The sequence below is a fragment of the Poecile atricapillus genome, chromosome 1, assembly GCF_030490865.1.
Source record: "Poecile atricapillus isolate bPoeAtr1 chromosome 1, bPoeAtr1.hap1, whole genome shotgun sequence".
In the NCBI taxonomy this organism is placed as follows: domain Eukaryota; kingdom Metazoa; phylum Chordata; class Aves; order Passeriformes; family Paridae; genus Poecile; species Poecile atricapillus.
Genome location: NC_081249.1, coordinates 160,001,324 through 160,028,014, shown reverse-complemented (window position 1 = coordinate 160,028,014; position 26,691 = coordinate 160,001,324). Strand labels below are relative to the sequence as shown.

Sequence of the window (26,691 nt, the reverse complement as noted above, 5' to 3'; positions counted from 1 at the left end):
AGGTCAATATTATTGAACATCTCAAAGAATAAGAACCTCATTCTCTGAGAGCAATGCTAAACCTTCCAAGACTTAAAAGACCTACTTCAGTTACGAGCAGGTAGGACCAAAGCAGATAATCTGATTTTGCAATGCTGATTATTCAATGGCAAAATTGGCAGTAGCCTTTGGTCCACACAACATGTACTTCAAAAGATACCACTCTTTCACTTCTCTCTGACAATTAAGAAAAAACCTATTTCATACTGAGAATGAGTGGGCAGCTGTGTAGTTTACACCGAGCACATCTATTGATGGAAGGAAGGAGCCACATGCCTTGGAGAAGCACCAGAAGTCTGCATGGATGCTACAGGGTGTCCTGTGCACACCCAGGAACCTTATGCTCACTGGTCATTCTCTGTGTCAGAGAGAGCATCTTCAGTTCTTTGGGTTCTTGGCTCACTGGATTCAATGTGAATTTTGCTATTGCCTTCAAGAAGACAAGGGACTTAATTCACTGAAAATAGCAGATTCCCACCAGGAATACAGACAATTTTCAAAGTGGACATGAGCCTCAGCAGATGTCAGATCCAAACCAAGAGCAATGGTAAAACAAAACTCTCATGGTGGAAGGTAACAAAATGGCAAATAATCATTTCCTTAACAAAGACTTCCAAGAAAACAAATTATAGGGAAGAAGGTGATAACACATTAACTCCAGTAGCATATTAAAGTTGGATATTTATAATTTCCTTTGATATCATTTACTTGTGGGGAAGCGGTAGGGAAGTAGATTTCAAATTTTTAATTACAAATATAATTGTTCCTTAATTTTCAGTAGGTCTCCAGAAGAGAAGTCATATTCAGAAATTCTTGCCAAACAAAAGTCCTTGCTCATCACATATTTACCTCACTTCCATGACCAGTTCCATACCCCAAATAAGAACTCAATGCATTTAACCTGAAACCTCAATTCAGGTTAAAATGCAAGTGATATCCAGGCACTTGTCTATATCTCAACTACTCCAGCCATTACCCCAGAACACCTACACTTCACCTTCTTCAACTTTCCAGGAACTTATAAAAAAAAATTAAATTTTTTTTAATTTTTTAAATTAAAATTAAAAAATTTTATATTTTATATCTGCACATTAGAGAAAGGCAGAGAAAGCCTATTTACTGCAGTGGAAACAACTAATCAAACACTTGCTTTAAATGATGAATGCAAGGTAACAGACCGCTGTATGCTGCAAAGACATTTTATTAAATCAAATACAACATATCCAAAATTAAATCAAATACATCATGTCCTTTGGCTACATACATGACATGAGACAGAGTTGTTGCCAGTTTTCACTAAAAACTACAAGAATGCGAAAAAAATATGAACCTTCCATGCAAGCACTAAAGGCATCTGGTATCTTTCTCTGTGAGTTGAAGGCCATGTGTGGGTTCAAAATTACAGTTTGAGCCCTCTGAAAGCAATGCCATTTTTCACACAGACTGATGGTTCTCTGAAAAATTCCATTGCTATAACTAGAGCTAAAAACTACACATAGCTGGGAAATGAAACGATATTTTCACTCCATGACACAACAAATTAACTTTCAGTACATACTAATTAACTGTGGACTGAATATATGTTATAATCCTTATGCCTAGCAGCTCAGTTAGGAGTTTTGCCTTGGAGAAGACTTTTCAGCTCAGTCCTACACAGGCTGGCCTGAAACATAAATGCCGCCCAAAAAGAGAATATGAACTAACATCACACAAGACTTGCCCTGATCTACACTGACCCTTAAACCACACTAAGCTATACATCAGCTAACTGAATTATTGGCAGCTGTGTTGAGGCACAGTAACATTTCACATGGTCTGCTTAGAGCTTCAGTTTCCGCTATTTTTTACAGTGGATATATGTGATTATTATGTTCTGATGTTCACCTCTTGCTGAGAAGATAGCTCTGAGTACAGCTTAGGTATTACCCTCCATCACCCAAGTTTGGAGATAATAGAAAAACTATGAAATTAATTACTAGAATATTTTTTCAACCTCAAAATAGAACAAATAATGTTGATTACATAATGTACTCCATCATAGAGAATTCAACAATACAAAATTGTTAGAAGAAAGCTAGGCATCAGAAAAAGGAATCACACAAATTAAGATGTTTTATATGCCACTGTGCTCCCTAGAATTCAGATATTATTGGAGTAGTAATTATTGAACAGAGACTGCTTGCGCCTTAAAGGAAAGTTATTATGAACAAATCCTCTGAGGTCATATCCCTCCCAAATTCATAGCTGCAGAAGTAGTCATTTCATTCCCCAGCATCTTACTGGCATGGACACAAGCAACATGTTCAAATCAGGCTAATAAATAGATCAGATTTATTTATTTTCAGCAGTGTATTCACTGGAATAGAGTAAGCCTCAACATAAAACCTTTTAATCTTTCTCATTGAAAAACAGGATTAAAAAAAAATTCTCAAGCCATGTTTATAATTTATCAATCAATCTTCACTTTTCTTTCCAGTCCAGCTGAGGACCCATAGCAAGTTTGCAGGATTTTGCCTTTTTGGCAGTTTTGATAAGGGATGGGTGACGGCCCTCAGCATAAGATAGGTGTGAACTGCTGAAGAGCAAGTTGGAGCCCCAGAGCAGCCTAGCATGCCCTGAGCTGTACTGGGCTGCAAAGGAAATGGACCTCTCTGTTCAACAGTGCTAATTACTTCTGCTTCCTCTGCAGCTTTTTTGCCACTCAATTTCTCTTTTGAAAACACCTTAACACAAACAGAAATGATGGGAAACAGAGCCAGGGGAAGAAACAATAGGTCAAAGAACCTTGTTGAAGGGTCCTGGGCAAGCCCAGGTTCTGCTGCCACCAAAACCAGTAGCAAAATTGCCAGCAGTGGCATTGCTCTAGTGTGTGTCAGCAGGATGAGCTCACTGGCCTGTGGCTCTTTCACTGAGCTGATGAACCCCTTGCACCCCAACATCGCCAGCTACAGATGGCCTGACGCTGAACAGCTCATATTCAGTGTGACTAGAGAGAAAATAACATCTCTTAGGAAGGCCTTAAAGCAATAATCTTCACAAATATTTCCTCCATAATTCAATACAAAAGATTGTTAAGAGACTTCTTAAAATAAAAGCATTAAGTTCCAATATAAAACGCAAAGTACACAGAAGTACAAAGAAGTACACCTTGCCCATCAACAAGCATTTTACAAGCAATGAAGTCTTAGAAAGAACGTGATCTCTACCTTTACTTCTACCTACAGACAGGAAGGTGTGCGTCCAGTTAAGAGGAGGAACAAGAGAGGTGTCCACCACGGAGAAGGCAAAAGAGAAGAGAAGGAGGAAGCATAAAAAACCAGAAAAATATGTCACTGGCAATACTTGGAAAAACAAGGAAATGAGCATATTTATCTAGCAGCCAAACTCAACAAAACACAATGTCAAGAGAAAAACAAGAGACACACCACAACTAATGCACAAAGCAAAGCTTAAACCACTGACAGTACAATCAGCAGCTGCCTGGTTAAGCTTTAATTTGATTTTCTACTGAGAAATGCAAACTGCTCATGCAATACCACGCCAGTTATATGCCTCAATCCACGTCAAATTCAAAACAGCAAGGGAAACAACAGAATAGGATAGGAAAAAAATAAATCTCATGGTAATATATTTGCTAAACACATCTCACCTACCAGAGCTAATGTATTTGTATATAATGTTGACATTGCATATTTACTTACACATATACATTTACATCTTTTATATCCATCATATTTTTATAGAGAGTAAATATTTATCAAAAGGCAGTATCTGTGAGTTTGTTGGCAGGAAAGGAGAAGCCACTGTTCCCTGACGTGTTATAGATAAACAAGGGTGTCTAAAGTTGCCAGAAGCCAATAGTTTTCACATTTTTGCCAGATGAGGGAGTATAGAAAGTGCTGATGACTGGCCTGAATAGGTCATGCAAGTCTTCATGAGCCAGCTGGGTTGCAACTTGTAATTTAAATGTCCAAGTGCAACTGTTTACATAATATAATGCTAAATCACAGACTACTACAAAGAAATGTTCAGTGTTATTCAGAATGAAAGTGGCCATCAACTGTTCTGATCACTTCCAACATGCCTTCCTCTGTCAAAACAGCTTGCCATACTCAACTGCATCCTGAGCAACTAGGACATGCTGAAGGGACCTGTCTGCTTCATGATCCTCCAACAAGCACAACCTCTGAGCCATGAGCCCAGCTGAACAGTAAGTGGGCACAGAGAAGGAGCTCAATGCTTTCCAAAGTTTAGTCAGATGTTCCACATGCCTAACACCATGGTCTTAACATACATCTATAAAGAGACAAATTTTCCTACCTTCCCTGCTAAAGGGATGTTAAGCAGTATAGAAACTGATAAATAAGCCCCTATTTCTCTTCTGATTGTTACCTAACCTTTCATGACCTCAGAGCAGACCTCTGTCTTGAAAAATAGAATAAAAACTGATTATGTCTTAAGTCTTTCTACATTTCACTGAGATACACAGAAATTATGACTGTTTTACTCAAGCACTTAATTAATCTTTAACCTTCAGAGGCACAGTGTACTACCTTACTTGGACTGTCTATCCTCAGATACACGCTTACTTAATGCCAGAAAAGCTTTTGCATACATCTAGACTAGGAAAGCCTCATCAGACATTAGAGTCAAAACTTACATTTTTTTCCAATAGGCCACACACTTGGTTTGGTCTTCCTAGTGCACCGCTTGCACACACCTTGCATTAAGTCTTAAGTCATTTCACTCCTGCACTCACAAGACTAGAAGGCACCAGGAGTGCTGCTAACTCCTGTGCACCCATCTCATTCAGACACTGAGATGTCAGAGAAAAACAGAACCACAATGCTCCTCGCTTCACCTGTTCTCACCAGCTTCTTACTCCACACCCTTGCAAGTGCAAAATGGGACTCATTATCCCATCCTGTCACAGCCAGTATATCTGTAACTCAGTGCAGGCTGAAATATTAAAATGTGATCTCTGATCTGGACCTAGATCCCATTTGTAGCCCAGTATGGGGTTAGCCCTGTTGTTCTTCTCAACCATTTTGTTCTGTATGCATTTGAGTATTTTAAATTGCAGACGCAGGACTTACAGGCCATTATATGCAAATTTCCTCAGGATTCATAATGAGTTAGGATCATGCTACAAGTGCTATTAACATACTTTTTCTAATAATTGTACTCTTAAAATAAAGATCAACATTGAGGTCTACATTTTGTAGGCAGAAGTGGGAGTCATTACAGCTGGCACAAGAAGAAAGAAATAGCAAGATAAAGCAGTTGGTGGGCTGCAAGGAAGAGGGATGCATACCTTTTTACTATCCATGGAATCATTTCATGCTCCCTCCTGGGTATCTGAGTCCCAGGCTGACAAGAAGCCTGGCTCATGGGACACAGAGGCAAAAATGCAAATGGCTTGACTGGCACTCTGTAAGCTTAGTTGCTTTTGTTATACAAAGCCCAGCCCAGAAAAGCAGCAAAGACAAAGCTCTTTCATGATCAGTGGCAGAAACAAAGAAAAAGTGGAAGAACTTACCTTGTTCACCCATCATCAGGTGTGAGAGGCCTGAGAGAGAGAGAGAAAGAAAGAGAGAGAGAGGAAGTAAGAGAAAAAAAACAAAACTGAAAACAAGCAGTAATATCCATGCACACTGGTCACAGTCCAATACCTGTCAGGATTGGAGCTCACATACTTGAGATAGGCCAAGTATGGTTGTAGCACACAAGGCACAAACATTTGTAGGTGCATCTTCCCACACTGGGCAGGAAAGCATCTGTCACTGGTAGAAAAAACCTGCTGCTCATTGCAGAATTGTGTCTGAGCTTCAGCACATCCCTTGTGGGGGGCAGAATCCAGACTGCACACCACTATAGTTTAACATGCTATGAAGGCCAAGGTCTGCAATGACAGTCTGCAGTGAGCTGTTGTTCCTCTGGAAAGATACAGAAATAACTTCTCCTCAGCTAAAGACTTTAAATTCAGGATTGCAGTGGTCAGTAAAAGGGAGACCATGATCACAGCACAATTGTTTCAGACAAATCCTCTGATCTAAATGCATACACATACACAAAGCTATCCTTATTGAACATGTAGCTTCATCATGTCTTTTTAGGAGTCTGTCAACAGTGTTCACACTTACTAATTAGACACCAGACATAGCAAGGACTAAAAAAAATTACCTGTAACGTATTTAAATACACCTCCACACCCTTTCTGTGAAGAACTGCAGATTGAGTTTCCTAGGACAGTGTGTTACTTTACAGCTCTACAGCTAAAGCTACTCTTAATTTTCATAACTGAATGTAAAGTCAGAAAGCAGCACAGTTCCCCTCAGCAGAGGCAGTCATTGTCAGCTCTGCAGATGAGGTTGTAGCATTTACTTGGGCTGCTCCACTCTCTGATAATTCTTTCTGGCACAAACCTTGTTTGTTACAATCAAATTCTATGTCTAGGCCCAATTTTCAAATAGGTTTACTGTACTCTATTAATACAAATATTGTTTGGATATTTCTCTATATATATCCATGCCCAAGCCATTACGCATGAAGTGACCCATTAATCAATTTTGTGACACAAGACATCACAGAACTGACATAACAAAACTCAAGTCCTACACACTCAAGCTATGAGGGACCCCTTCCACCCTCGGTTCCCTGACCAACATCCCTTAGCTTGATTCCTTCTCACATCTCCTGCTTCTCATAGCACTTAATATGGCAGGGCTGTTGATACATTCACATATACAACACACACACCATATTTTAAGTCAGTTTTTTAATCAAACAGGGCTGTGACTTTTTAATTTCACGGAGGCTGAGAGGTCAAATGAATTTATTAGAATGAGAATTTTCAACAAGCAGCATGCTGAGTTTGAATTTGTTTTTTCCTTTCTCTTTTATGGTTTTCCTTTGCATTGGCTGAAAAAATCTAAAATCCAGATCATCCTACGAATATGTTCACCCACAGAGAACTTCAAGCCAGATAAGGGGATTAATAATTGTACAGTCTAAGGAATGCAAATACCTTAATGTTCTTGAAGATTATTGTGGATTTAGAAAAATAATCAGAAACATAACATAGGTTTAGATTCTTTTAGGTCTTTTAGCTATAAATAAACCTAGCAGATTTGATACTGTAGGACACTTCTGGTTTAAATTACATGATATAATTCAGTGAATCATTTGCTCTGCTAGGAGAGTGGATTGAATTTTTGTCTCTATTTATGGCCACTGACCCCATCATTCTTGACAGTCAAATCTTAGGTCTGATCAAATGGACACTTGAAAGTCACCGTAAAAGGCAGGAAAACAAAAGTATAACTGTTAGGACCTACAATGCACAGAATCCCTGTACCAATACCAAAAAAATTGAAAAGGCCAGAAGGTGTCAGTATCACATGCAGCAGAAGCTGGCTGAACAAGGAGGGGACATCAGATCCAAAGCAGAGATGGGGATCCTGAGGCCTTGTACACTGTGGGAAAGGAAAGTCATAGCTAAGAGGCCCAGCAGCAGCAGGTGCAGCTACTGGGGATGGCAGGGGTTTTGTCTACTTGGACACGAACAAAGAGAAACCTCCAGAGAACATTTAAAGCAAGAGTCTACATTAAACACCCTAAATCACACCATAAGAAGATCCATTTTCTCTCCACCAGCAACAGAGGAGCTTTAAAAACCTCAAAGTCAGGAATGTCAACACCCCTTTTTGTCTTTCTCCCCAGAAGACCAATGTCATGTGCCCTATCTGGCAGGCACATCAGCCAGATGCATCCCTACAAGCCCTCAGCCTGCAGCTGAGGAGTGAGCACACCCCCAAATAAAGGCAACGTTGGGGCCCCAGATTTGGCCTTGGTTCAAATGCCCGCAAAAGAAAGTATCCCTAAGAAGTATTCTGGCACTTCCTGCTTCTCCACAGATTTGAAATACCACAGCAGTCATGGTACTGGCATTGTATGTACTTCTTGATCTTCTAGTCCCAACTCAACAATGAAAGCAGGGAGAGTAATGACAAATAATGCCCTTCCCCTCAATGCTACTTTTTCCATTTTTTAAAGTAGGAAGAAAAGGAGGGTGGACTTGGAGACAGAACAAAAAAACAGTGTTGTATCATAAGTTGTCCATCAACAAGGACCCTTATTTTAACAAAGAGAACACCAACAGAATTCCAGACTCATTATTACATAAAATAATAATAGAAATAATGAAATAAAATACCAGTTTTTCTCATCCAAAAATATTCCTGCCTTTCAATTTAAGTAAGAGTGAAAATGAGTGTATTTATCTCCAAGAAAATGTCACTAACAACTAAAACCTTCAACCACTGAGATATGAAATCTGTGACATTTGCAACATGTGTAACAAAGACCTCAAAACAGAGAGCAAAATCAACGTGGAAAATGTGAACTGACATAGTTGTCTCACCTTTACATCAGTTTCAAGACTGACTAGATACTAAAACAATTTTCAAATCATAAAAGTCAAAGCCACCTCGAGGTGGAATGGGGTAACACTTGCTATTGGACTGTATGAAACTAAGATGGCATCCAACAAACCAATGCAAGAGCTGTACAAATTGTTCAGACCTGCAAACTAGACCAGATTTTTCCAGATCAATGGAGACACGTATCACCATGCTATTTGGACAGCAGTCATAAAGACAAGCAAATTTTTTAGGAGGCTCAGGATACAGATGAACTCATTAGGCCCCAGAGCACACTATTCATATATTCTACCATTGTTTGTGCCAGTAGCCATCCCATTTCAGAAGAATCCTATAAGAAAATCTGATTTTCCACCCAAACCCAGGTGAAACATATTTTCCTTTTAATCTTAGAATTTTTCAACAAGAAACTTTGATTCTAGCCTCAGCTATAAGGAAACCCAGCCAGTGTAGGACTTGGAAAAGGTTGATAAAAATCTGCATGAGCTTTAGTAGCCAAGGGGTCTCATGCTTTTTCTAAACCAATCTAGTCATCCTTATAATAATTTACTGGCTGGACAGAACAGATGCCCAACAAAAATGGTGTGTAGTAAGTGGTCTGGAAAAGGTTTAGGAAAACCTCAGAATAAATGGCTTATCTGCCTGTAAAGAAATTTTATGTCAAAGTCGAGAATCTGGTGACTTTCTATTCCTGAAGTTCAAACATGAGTGACAGTAAGGACAAGCACATGGCTTGAGAAGAAAACTCTCAACAGGATTTTTAGATAAACATCTGCTTGTACTCAGCCTCTGGAGACCCAGTTTCTTTGAACATTCAGCAGTAATGTGAAGAGAAAGCAGCCTGTTTCTTCAGAACATCAGTTTGTTATTAAAATAATATGTCCATTGCTGAGGGCAGACAGACCCAAACTCTGCTCTCTGGCCATGATTTATGCCTGCCATAACTGACTTTTCCTCTTTAGGTCTGTGAGGGTTTTTTTAATATTTCTTTAACCTACTATCCAGTCAGTATTATTTTCTTAAAGTTTAAAATTCAGCTTTTTTGATCTCAAAAAAAAAAAAATAAAATTCAACCTACTTTTTAAAAAAATTGCAAGCTATATACTTTCTATATCAAAACAGAAATTTAAGTGGCTCTAAATGTACAAAGTAGCAAGGGCTAACACTGGATTCTTATGAAGCCAGAAGGAAATTTTTAAAAGTAGCTTCAGAGTACAATAAAAAGTACAATGAAAGACCAACGTAGTTAAACAGCAGTCCTCATCTTTAAGGGTTTGCTAGGGGCAATTTTCAGTGTGGAGGAGAAATTATGGAAAACCTTGGAAACAGTTTGAATCCTGCTTCATCCCACCCCATTAGTACTTAGTGCTTAAAATGGAAAATAAAGCCACAAAACATAAAAAGGTGAGGATAGCACAAAACACAGCTGAGAGTGACAAGTGACTGCAGCAACAAAGGAAGATGGACTCATTCATCTGGTTAATTATAGCTTGTCCTGTGTTACTGGGCCCATGATCCGGGGGTGTGCACGTGTGCGTGGGTGTGCACGCACTGCTGAATTGCTCTGTTATGGCAGGCAGCCTCAGTATTGCCCTTTTAATGATGCCATCAAATGATTAGCCCAAAAGCTCTTAATGTATGGGAAAGGAGACTGCCAGGCAGCAGCAGCAACTCAGCTCTCCCTGGGGCAAGTTTTCCCACAGAGCATCTTTTTTCAGGGTATCAGGCTGCATGACCCATCCAGGCAATAAGAGGGCCAGCTGCAACGTATGTGTGAGATAGGACATCAGACCCTCTAGTCCAGGATATGCACAAAATCCTTTATGGCAAAGCTGAAGAAATCATGCAAACCAGGGACTCCTCCAGAAATAAAATGACATCCATTATAGAGAAGAGCACTCAGATGAGTACTGGAGTCTGTTGTTTTCACCTCCTTTCCAAATATCCTAAAACTAGCAGCTCCTTAAGAAATAGGCTCTTCTCTACTCTGAGCTTTGTATTCCAGTTCTATTGGCAGTTCCCTTTTCTGCAGGGGAAGAGAGTTGACAAGCTCTTTATTTTCCATGTGGTCTTCATAAAATAAGTATCTTGAAGGTCTCTAAAACCGAAAGTCCAAAGAAAATTCCCTGAGAAACCCTAGGTACCAATAAAGAGGATATTCCTACAAGGCCAAATGATGGGACCCAGAAGAAGCAGCAAAACCCATGTCTTGAGAGACGTGAAGAATGGATAAAGAAGCAAAATTGTTCTGCAGCCTAGTTCAGACCATTTACCTGCTAGACAGGTCAGCTTTGTCAAGAGGACAACCTGATTTCTTGGCTGCTGGTGTACATGGGGCCTTTCCTTTCTAACCCAGCAAAGCAGTAGCACAGGCCAGGGAGGTCAGTTCTGTTTGATTCAACCATGACATGCACGACAGCCAAGGGGCTGCTCCCAGGCCCCAGCAGTGAGCCCAGCCGGGAGTGCAGTTTTGTTATTGTAGCCGCAGGCCCACTTCCAATCCAATTACACACAACAGCTGTGCTAGCTCCTCTTTCCCATCCCCTTTCCTCCCTCTGCTATGTAATTCCAGGATAGGTTTTGTCATTATCAGGGGCAGTGAATCAGGGTGAATGGCATCTACTTTGAGTGATCAAAGGAATAAGAACATGAGATAGAAACCGAAGAGAAAGTTGTTTACCCTGACATCTATGGAAGCAATAGTGAAAAAAACATACTATCTCCTTTCACTCCCAGCAGAAACAGTATTCTGACATTCCTTGTGGCATTCTCCTATAAGTAGTTGCATAGGAATGGCCACAAATATGGTGATGCTTGAAAACATGAAAACAAACATGCAAGTGCTCACAAAGATGGCCACATGCACAAGAGAATGTGAGAGTGCACATGGCAAGACCTCAGAGTGAATGCATCTTATGATTTATCCACAAAATGTGTATCACTGCAAAGCAGAGCACCTGACCAAATAGGTGCATGAGTTGGGAAAAGAACTGTTAGACATGGAATACAATTCTTCAGCTTGAAAAGATATCTCTGACAATATATACAATTGAGATAAAACCCCAATTGAGACAGAGCAGGTGAACAGGAAATAACTTTTTCTTTATTTGTGGGAAACAAAAAATAGGAGTCACTGAATGAAATTCTCAAGGAATGGGTGCAGAAACAATTGAAATAAAGTACTTACTACACTACAGTGATTAAACAATGGGACTTGTTATCACAGGATACAGTAGAGTTAAAAAATACAATTGGATTATGAAAAACAAAGACTGGATATATCCAGAAAAAATATGTTCAATGATGGTACAACACATCTGGATGCAACATCAGGCCAGAAAGTCCTTAAAACAGCAAATACCAGAAACCAGCAAGATACTGGGACAAGACTTATGCTATCATAGTTTCTTAAACTTCCTCCAAAGCATCCGCTTTCAAAAAAAGACTCTTACGGAATGGCGGAATTCTTGTTCTCACCCTAGTGATTACTACTGCCTTATTCTTGCAAATAGGTTTCCATGCAACTAAAAACCATTCACATTCCAGTGTAAGAAAATCACATTAGGGAACAGTTCCTGTGCAAAGGGCATAAAAGAACCAAAATAATGGTGGCACCTATGAAGAAGAACCTAAGCCCATACATACTGGTTTCAAACTCCTAATGAGTGGCACTGACAATTTGGCATGGATGGATTCCCGCTGTGAGCTGGTACCTTCTGCAAACAGGAAACTTCAGATGGGCTGAAACCCATCATTTTCATGGCCCAAAAGCAGAGTTTTTCTTTAAAGAAGGAGAAGCCAGCATAAAGGTACTGCTTAAATGACACTATGACATGGAGTCAGGGAGATCAACTATAACAGCAGACCTGAGATGAAGAAGGGAAAGAAGCATTTAAAGATGGTGTTTGAAAGATTAAAGGCCTGTATCGAAAATTTGCTAGTATGCTTATGCTTTCAATGATCTCTGCATCTTTATGGAGGATTTGTTCAGGTAAACAAGGACTAATTTTTCCTCTGGGAACTACCTAGGTAATGTCTACTGGGTTCTGTCCATTCAGATACATGCAAACACTAGTCAGCAGTAAAATCACAACAGCCAAAAACCCAGAACTTAATCTCTTAGTCTCCTCCCCATAAACATTTAAAAATCTCTCCCGCAATAGGAATAAGCATGGTATAGGAAAAGCACTATTTAAACTTAAACAACCCCTCCCCAGGTATCAGTAACAGCCTCCATAATATCAAGGAACCATATTTAGTTCTTGCTCCTGCATCTGTTCTTCCACTAGAAAAAAAAAAATAAATAAATGAGACAGGAGCATATAACTTTCTCTTTGATCTACTGGTCTTTTTCCAACTATTTGCCTTTCAGAATCTATACCACTGGTAAAGAACAGAAGGTGCTGAGAAAGAAGGTACTGTGCAGAAGTGACAGAGGCATCCATTCCGGTCTGTGCTGCATGCCACTTCCCAGTCAGGCACTTAACCTCTGTACTAATAATGTTCCACGTACCATAATGTTCAGCCCCAGCACTCAAACCAGTTTGTGAAGGTGAGGTGAGGCTGTAGCCATAACCCCAAAGAGAAAACTGAAGTACTGAAAGAAGCTATTTCTCCTCAACATGACACAGCAAGTCAGTGACCCAGCCAAGGGCAGACAGCAACAAACCCAACTCCAGGGCGCTGTTCAAAATGTGGTGTTGTTATTTGAAGGAAAGGAGGGTTAACATCTGTCAAACTTCTTTTATATATGAAATAAGCCAGATGGGATTGAGTTGGCTCTTGAAAGGAGTATAGCAATGAGCTCCTGTTGCTGGAGTGCCCTTCTTCACAAGCAGAGACCTCACAGCCAGGATAGGCTTATGCTACACATTTCTGTTTACTTTAAAAATTGCACCTTGGAGTAAATTCACCCATCAGAACCCTGTGGGGCCCACTGCTGCCAACCCCAGCCTATTCACAGCTACTTCCTCTTAGTGGGGAATTAGTTTGAACCAGTCTATTCAACAATAATGAATACTTATTTAATCAATGGGCTCTTTACAGCCCTTCTGCTGCCTGTGGGTAGTTACCACGAGCACATAAAATCCCTAATTTGTCTTTCAAACAGTAGATGGTTAAAGTAACCATTCTGATAGGGGCCTGAGGCTCTGTCCTTGCAATATAGATAGCTGGATGGCCGAATAGGTGTCTGCATAGCTTGGCAGAGGAAAAGTATAGACGCAAACCCCCCTGGAGGTCCATCCATGTCACTGCCCAATCTCACAGCAGTGCCAGTGCACCCCTGAGGGTGAGATGAGCAGAGGGATGAGATTACCTGGGAGTAATCAGTGACTGAGCCCTGTGATGAGGTGTGGGTAATTGTGAGACTGAAACCATGCAGATGATTGAGAGAACACATGAAAAAGCATTCACATGTCACTAGAAATCCACATGTGACTAAAAATCCTTGTGAGAAAGCACATAAGCAGTCCTGAAAAAAAGAACACATGTATGAGCAATGGGAAGAATAAAAAATTCACATCCAAGTATATAAATCATGAGAATAACAGGGCAGTAGGTCAGAAGAGCATAGAGAGCACAAGGATGGACCGCTCCATGGTGCCCACACCAACTGCAGCAGAGTCCTGTACTGGCTGTGCCACCTCTGCTTGGGCTCCTACTAGGCATGCTATCAGCTCCTGCACACAGGGAGATGTCCCTGATGTTACTTGAGGCAATGCTCATTACTGGCATAATATAACCTGTCTCACTGGTAGAGCGTAACAAGGCTATGCTATCACAATTCACTCATCTTCCTCTGCCACACATCAACCTCTTCAGCATCTTGGGGAGACTTGTGACTTGAAGTCTCTGGCACATGTCCTGTCAGATCCTGCCAAGACGATAGGAAACAGGAGCTCCCAGACACCTCAGACTGGGGCAGAGAGATGGCAGAGTTTCAGCCTTGTAGATAACGAAAAAGATTGCATGTCAAAGTTGACAGAGCCTTTCTTTCCAAAGGACATTTGCTGTTCAGCCACTTCCAGTCCACTGAGATGCACACAGAATGCAAAAGTTCTCAGAAGAACAAAAAGGTGGCTGAAGAGAAAAACCAAAAGGCTAAATATGCCAGGAAAATACCCAAGTGATGGGCCCTCTCTGCAGGTCTCTGAAGATCTGATTATCCAAGTGTAGAAAAGAAGCAAATTGAAAAGAGAACTCAACACGTTCCAGATCCAGATAAATCATTCCAGGTTGGGTTTAGCAAAAGTTATGCAGAAAGATGAGAAGGACAAGAGCTTTGACTTGCCAATTATCCCCTTCCAGCCAGGGCAATATAGGGTGCTTTCTTGGGCTCTCATTTCCATTTTACATAATGATAAAGCATGTGGAACTGCCCAGGTGTGAAGTAAAAATTACTTTCTAAAGTTTCATTGGCAACAGAAAGTGGACTAGAGTAAAGTGGCCTAGTCCATCTAACATTTGTAGCTGAAGTTGGGAGACTCTGATGCTGTCAATAATGAGACAGCAATCTGAGGAGGGAGGTTTGGAGTTCTCTGTGGTAACATACACTGTTGTGGCAGAACTTCAGACATAAACAAGCACGTGAAACACACATTCATTTTCCCTCTTAAATGAATCATTTGTTCCCTGGTGGGAATAAAATTTTGATACCTAAATAAGATCACACATTCAGATTCAGACAGAAAGGTACTCACTGGTTTATAAAAATGTAAAATAAAACAACAAAAAAGCCCTTTGTTGGTAGAACTGAAATTCAACCTGTTATCAGTGGGAGTAGCAAATGGAGTAGACTGCAGTAAGAGAAAGAAAATTACTAATCTAGATTTTTATGCCAGACTAGACACAGATGTATCAGAAATAAATTGTATATAATGCAGTTTTCAATGCCAGGTTCAATTAGCAATACAAGCAACCATTCTTAATGCAATTTTCTTTCAGAAAGCATCCCTTTAACTGACCAACACAACGTAGTCTCTGAAGAGGGAAGTTTGTGCCCTTTGCTACTATGAAAGCCTTCTTTCAGCAAAGACTGTGCAATCCAGACCTTGTGATGTCCAGCAGGAAACAGGATGAGACCTGCCTTGGTAACTTACCACCGCTCCTTAAAGGACAGCCTTTCAGCTCAGCAAAAGTAACACTTACCTGGAATATGATTGACATCTGTTGAGGTGTGTTCATGGCAAGCAGAAGGGAGAAAAGAAAGAGAAAGAAAGAGAAGAGAAAAAAAAAGCCATTAGAGATGCACACAGCAACTTGGCATCCTTGCATGGAAATCAATTTCATGCAAAACCAGAAGTAATTAGGTTTGTTTGAAGGCCACCCATCTGCATCCAAGCACGCCGCCATGCAAGAGAGGAGGCACTGGCTCCCCCTCCACTGTGCATGTAAAAGTGAATCCACCATCATATCTGTCCGGAGAGAGTTCCTGGAATCAGATAGAACCAAGCCACATCAGTTCCTGTAAGAATATTAGTTAAAATATTCTATGTTTTTCACACACACGAATGCAAAAGAAAGAAACAAAAAACAACCTGCCTGCAGAAGGCTTCTATAGCACATAAATTCAAGCAAGTTTCTAGAAAAATAGAAAAGAACCTGCTCCCCTTTTATAAGGGGCCATGTGAATTTATGACCAATAAGACATACATAGTCCCAAAGTCTAGAAGAGAGCCCAATACTTTTCATTCTTTCTGCCCATCATTTCCCAAAAAGCATCCTTCATTGCAGACAGTAGTAGGGGTGGGGGAGAAGGAGTGTGTCAGAGCTCTGCACATCTCACATATTGTCTTTCACAAGATGCTAAATTCAGAAAAAATGTCATTTGGTACTTTTGCTCTCTGTGGCATAAGACCGCTTTTCAGAATCAATCACATAAATCTCAAAATAACTAAGTCTTTTAAAAAGGGAGGAGCAAGACTATGCAATTCATACTGCTGATAACAGAGATGGGATATATTCGAATGTACTGTCTGTTTTGGGCAGAGCCCACCAACCCCAAAGTACTTTAAAAATTAAAAAAACGCTTCTCATAACTTTTTTAGCATCCCAAATTTAGTCTTGCTCTGAATAGCTACACTTATCATAATACCAAGAGGGAGAATCTCCTGAAATCTCATAGGATTAGATTAATATTTTCTTTACAAGGCAGCCCTCCAGAAAAAAAACAAAAACAACTTGCTTGAGGAAACAGGGAGGCTGGGTCCATAGAGGTCCATAGATAGCATTCTCCCCTGGAAGCTTGTACCCTTGTCCAGGAGTTGGGCTGGTAGAGTAATCACCTTTCCAGTAAGGCTTCAAAGAAATACATTAATGATTTGGACTACAGATGCCAGACTACTTCCACCACAAATTTAGGAGCATGACATACTGAGTACATTGGCTTCACACTAAGGTCTAAGGCTATATTCTCCTTGTCCCAGTGTGCCCTCCAATTTCCATCAGTATTCCACCTTCCTGTCCAAACCCACTGTGCTCCCATGACACTGGTGCCACTTGTTCTCCGGAGACACTGGCAATTCAGCAGAGAGTGATTCCCATGAGTGCTGCATTTTGCTTCTTACTTTGTAATGGCTCCAAAACCATTTGAGGATAAGTCTCTGTGGAAATCATACATATATCAAGCTGACCTTTCCTAAGCAGGTAACAATCCAAATAAAGTAATGCATGAAGAAGGGAGGGACTGTTGCACCAATTCATTTAAATTCCATAGCTTTTACTAAACATATAAGGCAGATCTGATGTGGATTATTTGCTGCCTTTCCTCTTTTAGCCCATAATTGCATCTGAGAACCAGTGCCTTGGCAGGCCTAGAAGGACACTAAGCACTGAAAGTTCACCTCAAAGTAATTACTTCTAGGTAGGAAAACCAGCGTCAGGTAGCAATACACGCACTGAGGATGGAAAGCAAAAGAAGGTGATAGCAGGGGCAAAAGGAAGGAGCAGACCCTTAAACACCACTCCAGAATGTGAACATGATGACAAAGAATTAGAAGTCCACTGCTAGGAGCAGTCTTGAGTTGATGCACTGCTTGGGAAAAATCAGTGGCAGTTAGAGATGATCGCACATCTCAGAAGAGGTAGAAGTGATTACCATAGGGTACTGCAAATATTTCTGATAATCCAGAATCCACCTGAAATTCTACTCTAAGCAGGTAAAAAGTTCTCAACCCATGTTTACCTCTCAGCCTCCCTGCACACCTGACAATGGAGCAGGCACTGCTGCAGTCCAGGCTACCCAAGGGGGCCTGGAACAGCAGGCAGCCTCACTAGGGTGTCTGTGTTCCAGCAGGAAATCTGTGGGATGGCTGGGAAGTGAAAACTATCAGCAGATAGAAAGGGCAAAGGAAAGAGCTAGACAAGGGCTAGCAAGGGATAAACACATTAAGCAAGTAAGAGAAGAGGCAGTGGGCTGTAACTGATACACTGCTTGAAATAATACTTATTTAACTGTGCAGGAATTAAACAGGTCATGAAACTGTTAAAAAGGGAAATGAGGAAGTGCTAAGAGCTGACATAACCATCTCTAAAATTTAGTTTCTCAATAGCAAGTAACAGCAAGGGGATTTCTTTTTACCTTTTTTTTTTTTTTTGTGCCAAGGACCCTAAGAGCAGGCATCCCCCATCCTGACTGATTTAACTCTTAGCTTTTTTGCTGTATCTTTTTTTGCAAAGTTTCCACCCAACACGATTTCTGTATACATTAGTTGCCCCACTAAAGTAATTGTTTTCATCTCTCTGACACTTTCACAGTACTTACCTACATGGCAGCCCAGGCCATTACTTCCCATACTGAATACAGAAGGAGTTTCTTGTATTGCAGACACCCCCCCATGTGGTATCTGCTGGCAAATGCTGATTTACAAATGGTAAAATTATTTGTTTTTTAGTTTAAAACAAGAGAAAGCACTGCTTTCTTTGCAAAGACAAAAAAATTACATATAACCAGTCAGTCCTCATGAAAGACCCTACAATAAATACCACTGAGGCATTCAAGTTAAACTGTCATGCAAGTCACAGAATCACAAAGCACAGAATATTCTCGGTTAGGAGGGACCCACAGGGATCATTGAGTCCAGCTCCTGGCCCTGCACAGCACCATCCCTAAGAATCACACCATGTGCCTGGGAGCTTTGTCCAAACACTCCTTGAGCTGTGTCAGGCTTGGTGCTGCAACCACTTCCCTGGGGAGCCTGTTCCAGTGCCTGAACACCACCTGGGTAAAAAAAACATTTTCTAATATCAATGCAAGTCCCCATGGGAAACACTACCACACTTTTGCAGTGTGGAATGTTATTCCACTTTGGTTCACAATTAAAACTGTGGTTGCATATATTGACAAAAGGGACCCACCATACCATGGCTGGCGACTCCACAATTAGGAGACACCTAATGCCCCAAGAAAGGTAAATGACAGAGATGACATAGAGTGGTATGACCAGATTCAGGGACCTGAGATGACTCGCCTTCAGACCCTGTCATCTGAAATGTTCTTGACAAGTCTCATGTTTTTCTGGTTTGTTTACAATAGGACTGCTTAAAACACGTCCCCACTCTCTTCCATTAGCACTGCCTTCCTCCACCTACATAGACCTCCTCCCTGCCACAGTGACTGAGAAGGCAGAGCATTCCAGTTAAAGAGGGAGCATGCAGAACCCATGGCCAACAAAAAAATTCAGTGACTGATAGGACTTCCTGCCACATAGATAGAGGTTTCTCCACTTCCTTCAGCTCAGAGCAGTTCAAACACCGAAAGGTCTGCCTCTTAATGTAAGACAAGGCAGAGCTTGCTTTATCCTATACACAAGAGTCCATTTATTGCTCCTTTGTAAAGGGCTGAGCCGCAAGCCCGTAGTGTTTGCTTTTGTTCTTTGATGATAATAGCTGTGTTGAAAGAGGGATCAGCAGGGCCACTGCCTTTGTCTGGTGCAGCCCCAGCCATCTATCTGGGTGGGGTGGATAGGCAGGAGGAGGATGAAGGGGAGCAGGGGAAACAAAGCAAACGTTATTATAGCTCAGATCATTTCTACGCATGTACAGGAAACATCTGAGGTATTTTTCACGCTAACATTTTTAACACGAAGTTTAGCAGAAAAGGGAAGGTATCATGACAGCACATTTCCCTCTCCAGCTGGAAGACAAGGACAATACAAACTTTCAGAAGGCATAAGCCCTACCAATACTCATCACCCTGACTTGAAGAGACCTACTTTCATTCCATTTCTGCAATCCATTCAATCTTGTCCCCCGCTTTGATGTGCTGTGGACACCTGTCTTCTGCCAGCTAAACTGTGAGCTACTGACTGAATTCACAAGTCACAAACAAGCTGGCAGGCAGAAGCATCCTAGGCTAAGTGGAAATAAGCACCTAGAAGTGAATGGCACTAAAGTTCTCCAGCATTCTCTTGTTACTCTCTGAACAGCAGTGTACAGAGAGGACTGAGGAGCAGGCAGAAATTAGAGAGAGGAGGAGGGAAAAAGCCATAAAACTTAGAGGCATTTTTTGTCATATGAGACCCACTCCCAAATGAGAGGAAATGCATCTTCTGGAAACAAATCTGAAGATTATTCAGATACTGACTCCTAAAAAAAGCTTTTCTAAAGTAGATTTGTCTCTCATCATTCTGCAAATACAGAAAATGGATATGGGTAGAATTTCTCTGACAGAAGCATGACTAGTTGGGAACTCAGGCACTTAATTTGACAAATTATATATATGTGTGTGTGCGTGTATATGTATATATATGTGTGTCTGTGTATGTAAATATGTATATATACGTATGTATATATATATAAACTGTTCAGAGCATAGATTGATGCATTTATGACAGTGAAATGATTCAAAAGACACGTGATGAGCCAGCCTGAACTCCTGAAGTATGGTAGTAAGAGATGTTGGTGACTCAGAACGGGGTGATTACCTCTTAACTGAGCTCTGAAGGAACATATTAACAATATGAAGAGCTGCATTTTGATTCAGCTGGAAACACCTCAAACTGGCAAAAGCAAAATCTTCACTAATTTGATACTTGTTCAAACAAAGTGTCGATTTCACACCTTGATTTGGCAAGTGGTCTCATTCTATCCTAATCTGGTCTGTTAAGGCATAGATAAACACATGGTCCTACTTCACTTCCTACAGACTCTTCTTTCTCTTCAGTACGCAGTGGTTCAAAACCATCAGGGAGGGTTACAGTAACTCAAAAACAAATAGCATTTCTGTTGTATAAAGACCTTAGAACAACAATTTGCTTGTGTAAAGATGGACTTAGTAATAAGATCAACTCCAAGCATTAGCACATCCCTGGATATAGTGCTCACACTGGACACAGACACTTTGAAGACTGTTGTATTTATGCTTAAGCTAAAATCTTGGTTCCATTGAATCCATAAAAGACTTGAAAACTGCTGTAAGAGTGTCACGATTTTCATCCTTCATAGTTACTTAACATCTTTTGTTTTACAATGGTAGTACAATGCATCCCTGGTGTCCTTCTGATTATTCCAATGGGATTAATTTGTTAAATACTTAATTTGCTAAATGTTTAGGATACTGAAACAAATCCAAGACCACTCCAGCCTATGATGTCTGTCACTGAGCAACCCACTGGGATCATCAAGAACTTCACAGTACTAGCAGGTGTAGGCCTTATTGTCTCACTCCAGAAGAATAGGACCCTGTAATTTGTGTTAATGGAGTGTTGAACACTTCTGATTTTATTCAGTAGAGATAAGTGGTGACACATACACAAACAAGTTCATTACAATCAATTACATTTCTCTGTGTTCTTTGTCCTATGGGATCTCTTAGGCTGCCAGCCTCTTGGGAATAGTATTCACTTGATACATTGCATAGAATTGCATACATTTGTGGTACTGTGCCTTTGCACAGCTAATACTTGGGATCCCAAAGCACTTATTAACTGTGAATATAGGACTCATTCATCCAGTATTGAAAAGCAGCCAGCTCTGAAGTGAAAGAGACAGATGTTTAACAGTTTATAGGAACGCCATACAGCAGTTTAGCATGTCAGAGTTAGAACAAGAATTACTTAAAGAGGCAGAATGAAACTTCACTGATTCTACTAAAAGTGCTGTGTGATTTTAAAGCACTCATGATTTAAATGAGGTGAAGGGCTTTGATTTCAAAACTTATCTGATTTCAAATCTTATCTGAATTACAGTGATTTGAGGCTGCCCATCCATTTCTCCATACTGTGCACATTAATGTGGGCAGCCTACCCTCTCCATGGGGCCAATGTGAGGTCCACTGACCTGTGCCCAAATGCAACACCTCCTGAGGCATAAGAAATTTGAGTGGAGCCCTTATCTACTAAGCAAAATGGACCCTTTACCTTAAGGGGCCAAGCTTTGTCCTCTTAGGCAACCAAGGCACTCGGGCAGAGTGTGTGCTCGAGCTAGCTGGGGAGATATTTGCAAACCACTACGGTTTTGTTACTGTTGTGTGGCCATATAGGAGGGGCTTTCATATCAACATGGTATGGATTGAGTATGCTTGCTGCTTTCAGAAACCAATGCACAGTTACTTAGCTTCAGTAAGAAAAAAAAATCTTAGAGAAATAAATTCCTAATAATCCCTCTAATTAACTCTGTATCATTACTATTGTTAAAGTTGCTTGCTGATTCCACAGCTTTCAGTAAAAGTACCATCCTCTCCCATACATCCTAACAAATATACTCATGTACATTCCTCAGGGCCCTGGCTACATTGCTGGGGGAAAAGTCAATAGTTCTGTAGCCCACTGCTAGCAAAAATCCAACTGGAATTTAATTACTCAGTGCCCTCCAAACAATGTGTTGATCTTTACTTAAGCTCCCTAGATACAGTGCCCAAGCACTCCAGGAGGAGACTTCTTTATGTTTCATCCTAGGTGTCTGGGGACTGGACAAAATAGAGGATTTGCTCCTTACTATTTTGCACAGCACCCTCAAACATCTCCATTCAGCCAGCTATGTTCCCAATCTTGTGGGGAACACAAAAATACATAACTGTATAACTTCTGAAGGGCTTATACAATCAGAAAAAAGTGTCCTTCATATTCACCATAGATAGAACGAAAAGAGTCTTATGATGACAAAAGAGTAGTTTTGGCTTAATGTCAGGAAAGTTTGGTAGGAACAGGGTAATGAGACTCTGGAGTACTTGGGCCACTGAGAGCTTGCCAAAAGCATTAAAGAATATCAAGAAAAGACTAGACAAATATTTCTCATTAATTTTTCAGATTTCAGATTCTGTTCTTTTCTTGGAAAGACTAGTTGGCCCTTGTGACCTTTTTAAATCCCATTTTCTATGATATTATTCTAATTCAAAACACACTCTACCCAGACAACCCCATCAGCAGCATCTGCCAGGCATCATAAGCCAGCAGCTTCAGTAATGGAGCAGGACAGACACCAAAGTCAAGCCTCTGACAGCAGCCATGCATAGATACTCGGGGAAGAGTCAAAGGAACCAAGAAAAATCACAGTACCATTATCAACAACTTCCAGCAATGAGACTGGTGGATGTTGTATCAGGATCAAAATGCTGATCACTCCTTGATGGACTTCTCCCTCCTTGAATTTGTCAGGTCTCCTCTGGAACCAGAATTGATATGATGTGAAACTGATGTTTTTTCTTCATTTAAAACCTGCAACTGGGCATCCCCAAACTGTTGCTTTATAAGATACAGGAATAAGCATTCTCTATTCAGCATGACCCCAGCACTCCTGATTATAAATAGCTACTTCACCTCCTGCTTTAGCCACTTCTTTTCTAAACTAAAGAGTGCTGGTCCATCAACACCCTCTGTAGTGGGCAGCTGTACTTTACCTATAGTGAAAAGGCACCAAAATTATCTACATCAAGACCAGTGTTGAAGTTTATCCTGGAGTTAGTTGTACCAGGCCATTTGTATAACTAGTATATTTTAGCACAGGTCTAAACCCATCGAAAGTCCTTCCCTTTCCTAAGTACCAATATGACCAAAATTCCCATGAGAACAAAGTTATTATTCTCATCAGAAATGTGGACTGACAAGAGTAAGAAATGCAAATGTGTTTGAACAGATCAGACTAAGATCACCCTACCACTCTGGCAGTCCTTGTACCTCACCAGAGCTAGGTACAGATCCAGGCCCCCTCTCTTTCTGTTTAGCAGTATCATACCTGCAGTCCCACAAAGAGCATTTCTTTGCCTTAGAATTCACTTGAAATGCTTGGGCCAAGAACAAGCTGTAGATCTGTGTCCAGAGAACAAAGTATGTTAAAGAATAACATGGACATTCTCAATGGCACGTGCCCAAGTTTGGCACACACAGCATACTGTCTCCTCCTCAAGCACTACCATTTGTCGTCTGATGTTCCATGCAAACAGCAGAAGTCGCTGTATGGTTCACTGTGTTACATATTGGAAATCACAAAGATTTTCCACCTAAGTGGCCACTCACAGGAAAGTAAAAAAAAAAAAGGACTAAATTACTTTCCAGCCTTTAGCTACAATATTTGGGACTGCAATTTGTAAGGCATTTGTATATGAGGAACAGTGGCATGGTCACATAGAAAGTTGTTTTTCAATTTTCTTAGGTAAAGAGAGGAAGATGATTTCACTTTACTTCCCAGCTTGGATGAAATAAGAAGCTATGGCCTTCTAAAGGCATACAGGCATACTTCTATATTACACTTCTATATCATTACCTAGACATCTCTGCACCTGCTTCCACGCACACACACCTATGGCTGGAAACTCCTATCCTCAATCAGATTTCTGTTCGTGGTGAAAAGTCTCACACGCTTTGAAAAGCCTTTCAAAAACTATTTGCAACATTCCCATGGGCAGTTGTTTCCTTATGTTTTAATTACAATTGAAACTATCTTCACATTACAAGCCAAATTTTCTCTTGACTTTAACAAGAACTAAATCAATTAATGTGACATTTCAATGGCTGCATCATGCCATAGCAAGGCTTATTATTGTAAGCTGGAGGTGACACACAAGAGATCTTAGGGACACAGAAGTCAGTTTCTCTCCAATGGTCTTCTTGTTTTAATTAATTTACACATCAGGAAAGGATGGGAAATGGATGAATGTCCCTAAATGAAATTACCCTCCACCAGGTGAATCCTCCCCTGGGTTCACCAACATTGCTACTTCTCCTCTGACCCCTCAGATCCAGCAAAGGCAATACTGCTAAAAGGTTATCAGGACATAGAGACAACCAAGAGCTTGATGATGCCAATGCGCAACAGTGGACTCTCCCTATACGACCACCATGAAAATTAACCTATTTTTGAGCAGTCTTGTAAACTTACACTAAAAAGTGAACTAGCCATATAACCCAAGGAGCTAAAACTAGTTTCATTGATGGAAGTCTGCAATCTGTTCAAAGCACTGAAACCAGGCCCACGGTGTTTCACCCTTGCTCACATCACCTGCAAGGCTGACACAGAGACTGGAAATCCAGGCATTTCCTACCATATGCCACAGAAGGCGAGTACCTCTCCTCCTGTTAAGGAAGAACCTGCACACCTGCTAAGGATTTTCATCTTTGTCCTGCTCTCAGAACATCACCATGACAGTTACAAAAGGCATTTACTACTGCCAAATCCATTGCAAATTGTGCTGCCTCTATTCCTTTCTTATCTAAAAAAATGACAGATGGAAATGAACTTTGGGCATATTTCCTATGACATACACATCAATGAGAATATTCAATAAATAGTAACACAAAGAACAGAAAAAGGAGTTAACCCAAGGAGATTTGGGGAGCAAAAAAATTATAAGTAAGCAGAGAAAGGTTTGTTAAGCCTATAAAACAGCCCAAGTTATAATCTATTTGCTGTACCCAGTCTTGGAATTAATAAAACAAATCCCTTGATATGTCTGACAGAGTTATTAGAGGATGTTAATATTCTTCTCAGAGCAATCTGAAGAGGTGGAGCTGGAGCCACAGAATGCTGTGACTAGCCTAGTTAAGCAAAGGTGGAGAGAAAAATAAGGGGATCCCTTCTTCAAACCCACCTCAGGCTCACTGTCAGCATTGCTTATTCGTGTCCAGCCTACTCTGGAAAGTGTTAGAAGCTGTAGAACAAAAGGCAAAGCTACACAGAGGAAAATTCCCCATCCCCACATCTCAATCTCATATGAGGCAGGAAGAGAGACACTATGCCACTGGTTGAGCACTGGGATGCCTGAGACCTTCCCTGCTCACAGCAGGCTGGGGTGTGAGGTCACAGAAGGGAGGACATCCTGTATCACTGGTCTCAGAGGACAACACCTGAGCTCTGAAGAAGCAACAGCTCGTGCAGGCTTGGAAGGCAAGGAATATTCATTTACCTGGTTACACCTGGCACTTACTAGTGCCATATGCCAGCACTCTTTGTGCTGCATCACAGCACCGCAAGGCACAAATGCCGTATTACATCCATCTTCAAGATTTCCCAGAAAAATCAAGAAGTGACATTTTCTGCATTAAAAGGGACCTCTAGCAGCCTACTTCAGCCAGTAGCCCTGTTATTGTATTGTCAGTATCATGGTACATCTTTGTTGGAAGGTCTAAGTAGAATTATTAGCATTTCACCACTGAATCCAGATCATGTAGTGCTACACACCTCGCCAACATTCCTGAGAATATGCATCTGTTCTTGAAAAACCAAGCGAGGTGGGGGGGATAAAACACCTACTTTCTTTCTCAATACTGATTATCGCTAACACAGAATAAAATCTAGGTTTATTACAGGATTTAGATAGCATTAATTTGGAACTCAGTTCTGTATTGTGAGCTTTGCAGAAAGTACCATATTCAAGGAGTTAGTGAACTTGACCAGACCATGTCTGTTGTGTTGATCCTTGTACTTGGTGCGTCAGAAGCCCATACAACAGCAGTAGCAGTCACTGCAAGAGCCAGCTGGAGTGCCCAGTCCAACCTGTGCTATGGGATGTTACAACATAAATAATACCCAAACCATCAGGAAAAGGTATGTGATTCTGTTTGCTACACAAAATAAAAGGCACTGTAGCATGGGAAAGAGAAGGAAAATCCATTCAAGGTGGATGAGATTGAGGTCCATTTGATGGAGCAAGAAAGCAGGACTCCAAGCCTCTGAAGTGACAAAAAAATTTACTCATTATCCATATTCTTCTTTTTATTATATCTTATTACAATGTCTATTTTATTACACCATTTGTTTTTGAGCCTTTTTATTTAGA

The 26,691-nt window shown here is 40.7% G+C and overlaps 1 protein-coding gene across 4 annotated transcripts in view; it reads right to left on the bottom strand.

Annotated features, from left to right (window-relative positions):
- NRXN3 (neurexin 3) overlaps positions 1 to 26,691 on the bottom strand; it is a 961,828-nt gene that overhangs the window by 859,666 nt on the left and 75,471 nt on the right. For 2 of the 4 annotated variants that reach the window (XM_058828761.1, XM_058828777.1), the window contains 3 exons: positions 15,630 to 15,647; positions 5,579 to 5,608; positions 3,246 to 3,257 (listed from right to left, as the gene is read on the bottom strand). In XM_058828761.1, coding sequence (XP_058684744.1) covers positions 3,246 to 3,257; positions 5,579 to 5,608; positions 15,630 to 15,647 — 60 coding nt within the window. The remainder of the gene's footprint in view (positions 1 to 3,245; positions 3,258 to 5,578; positions 5,609 to 15,629; positions 15,648 to 26,691) is intronic. The other 2 variants (XM_058828767.1, XM_058828773.1) reach the window with 1 other exon arrangement.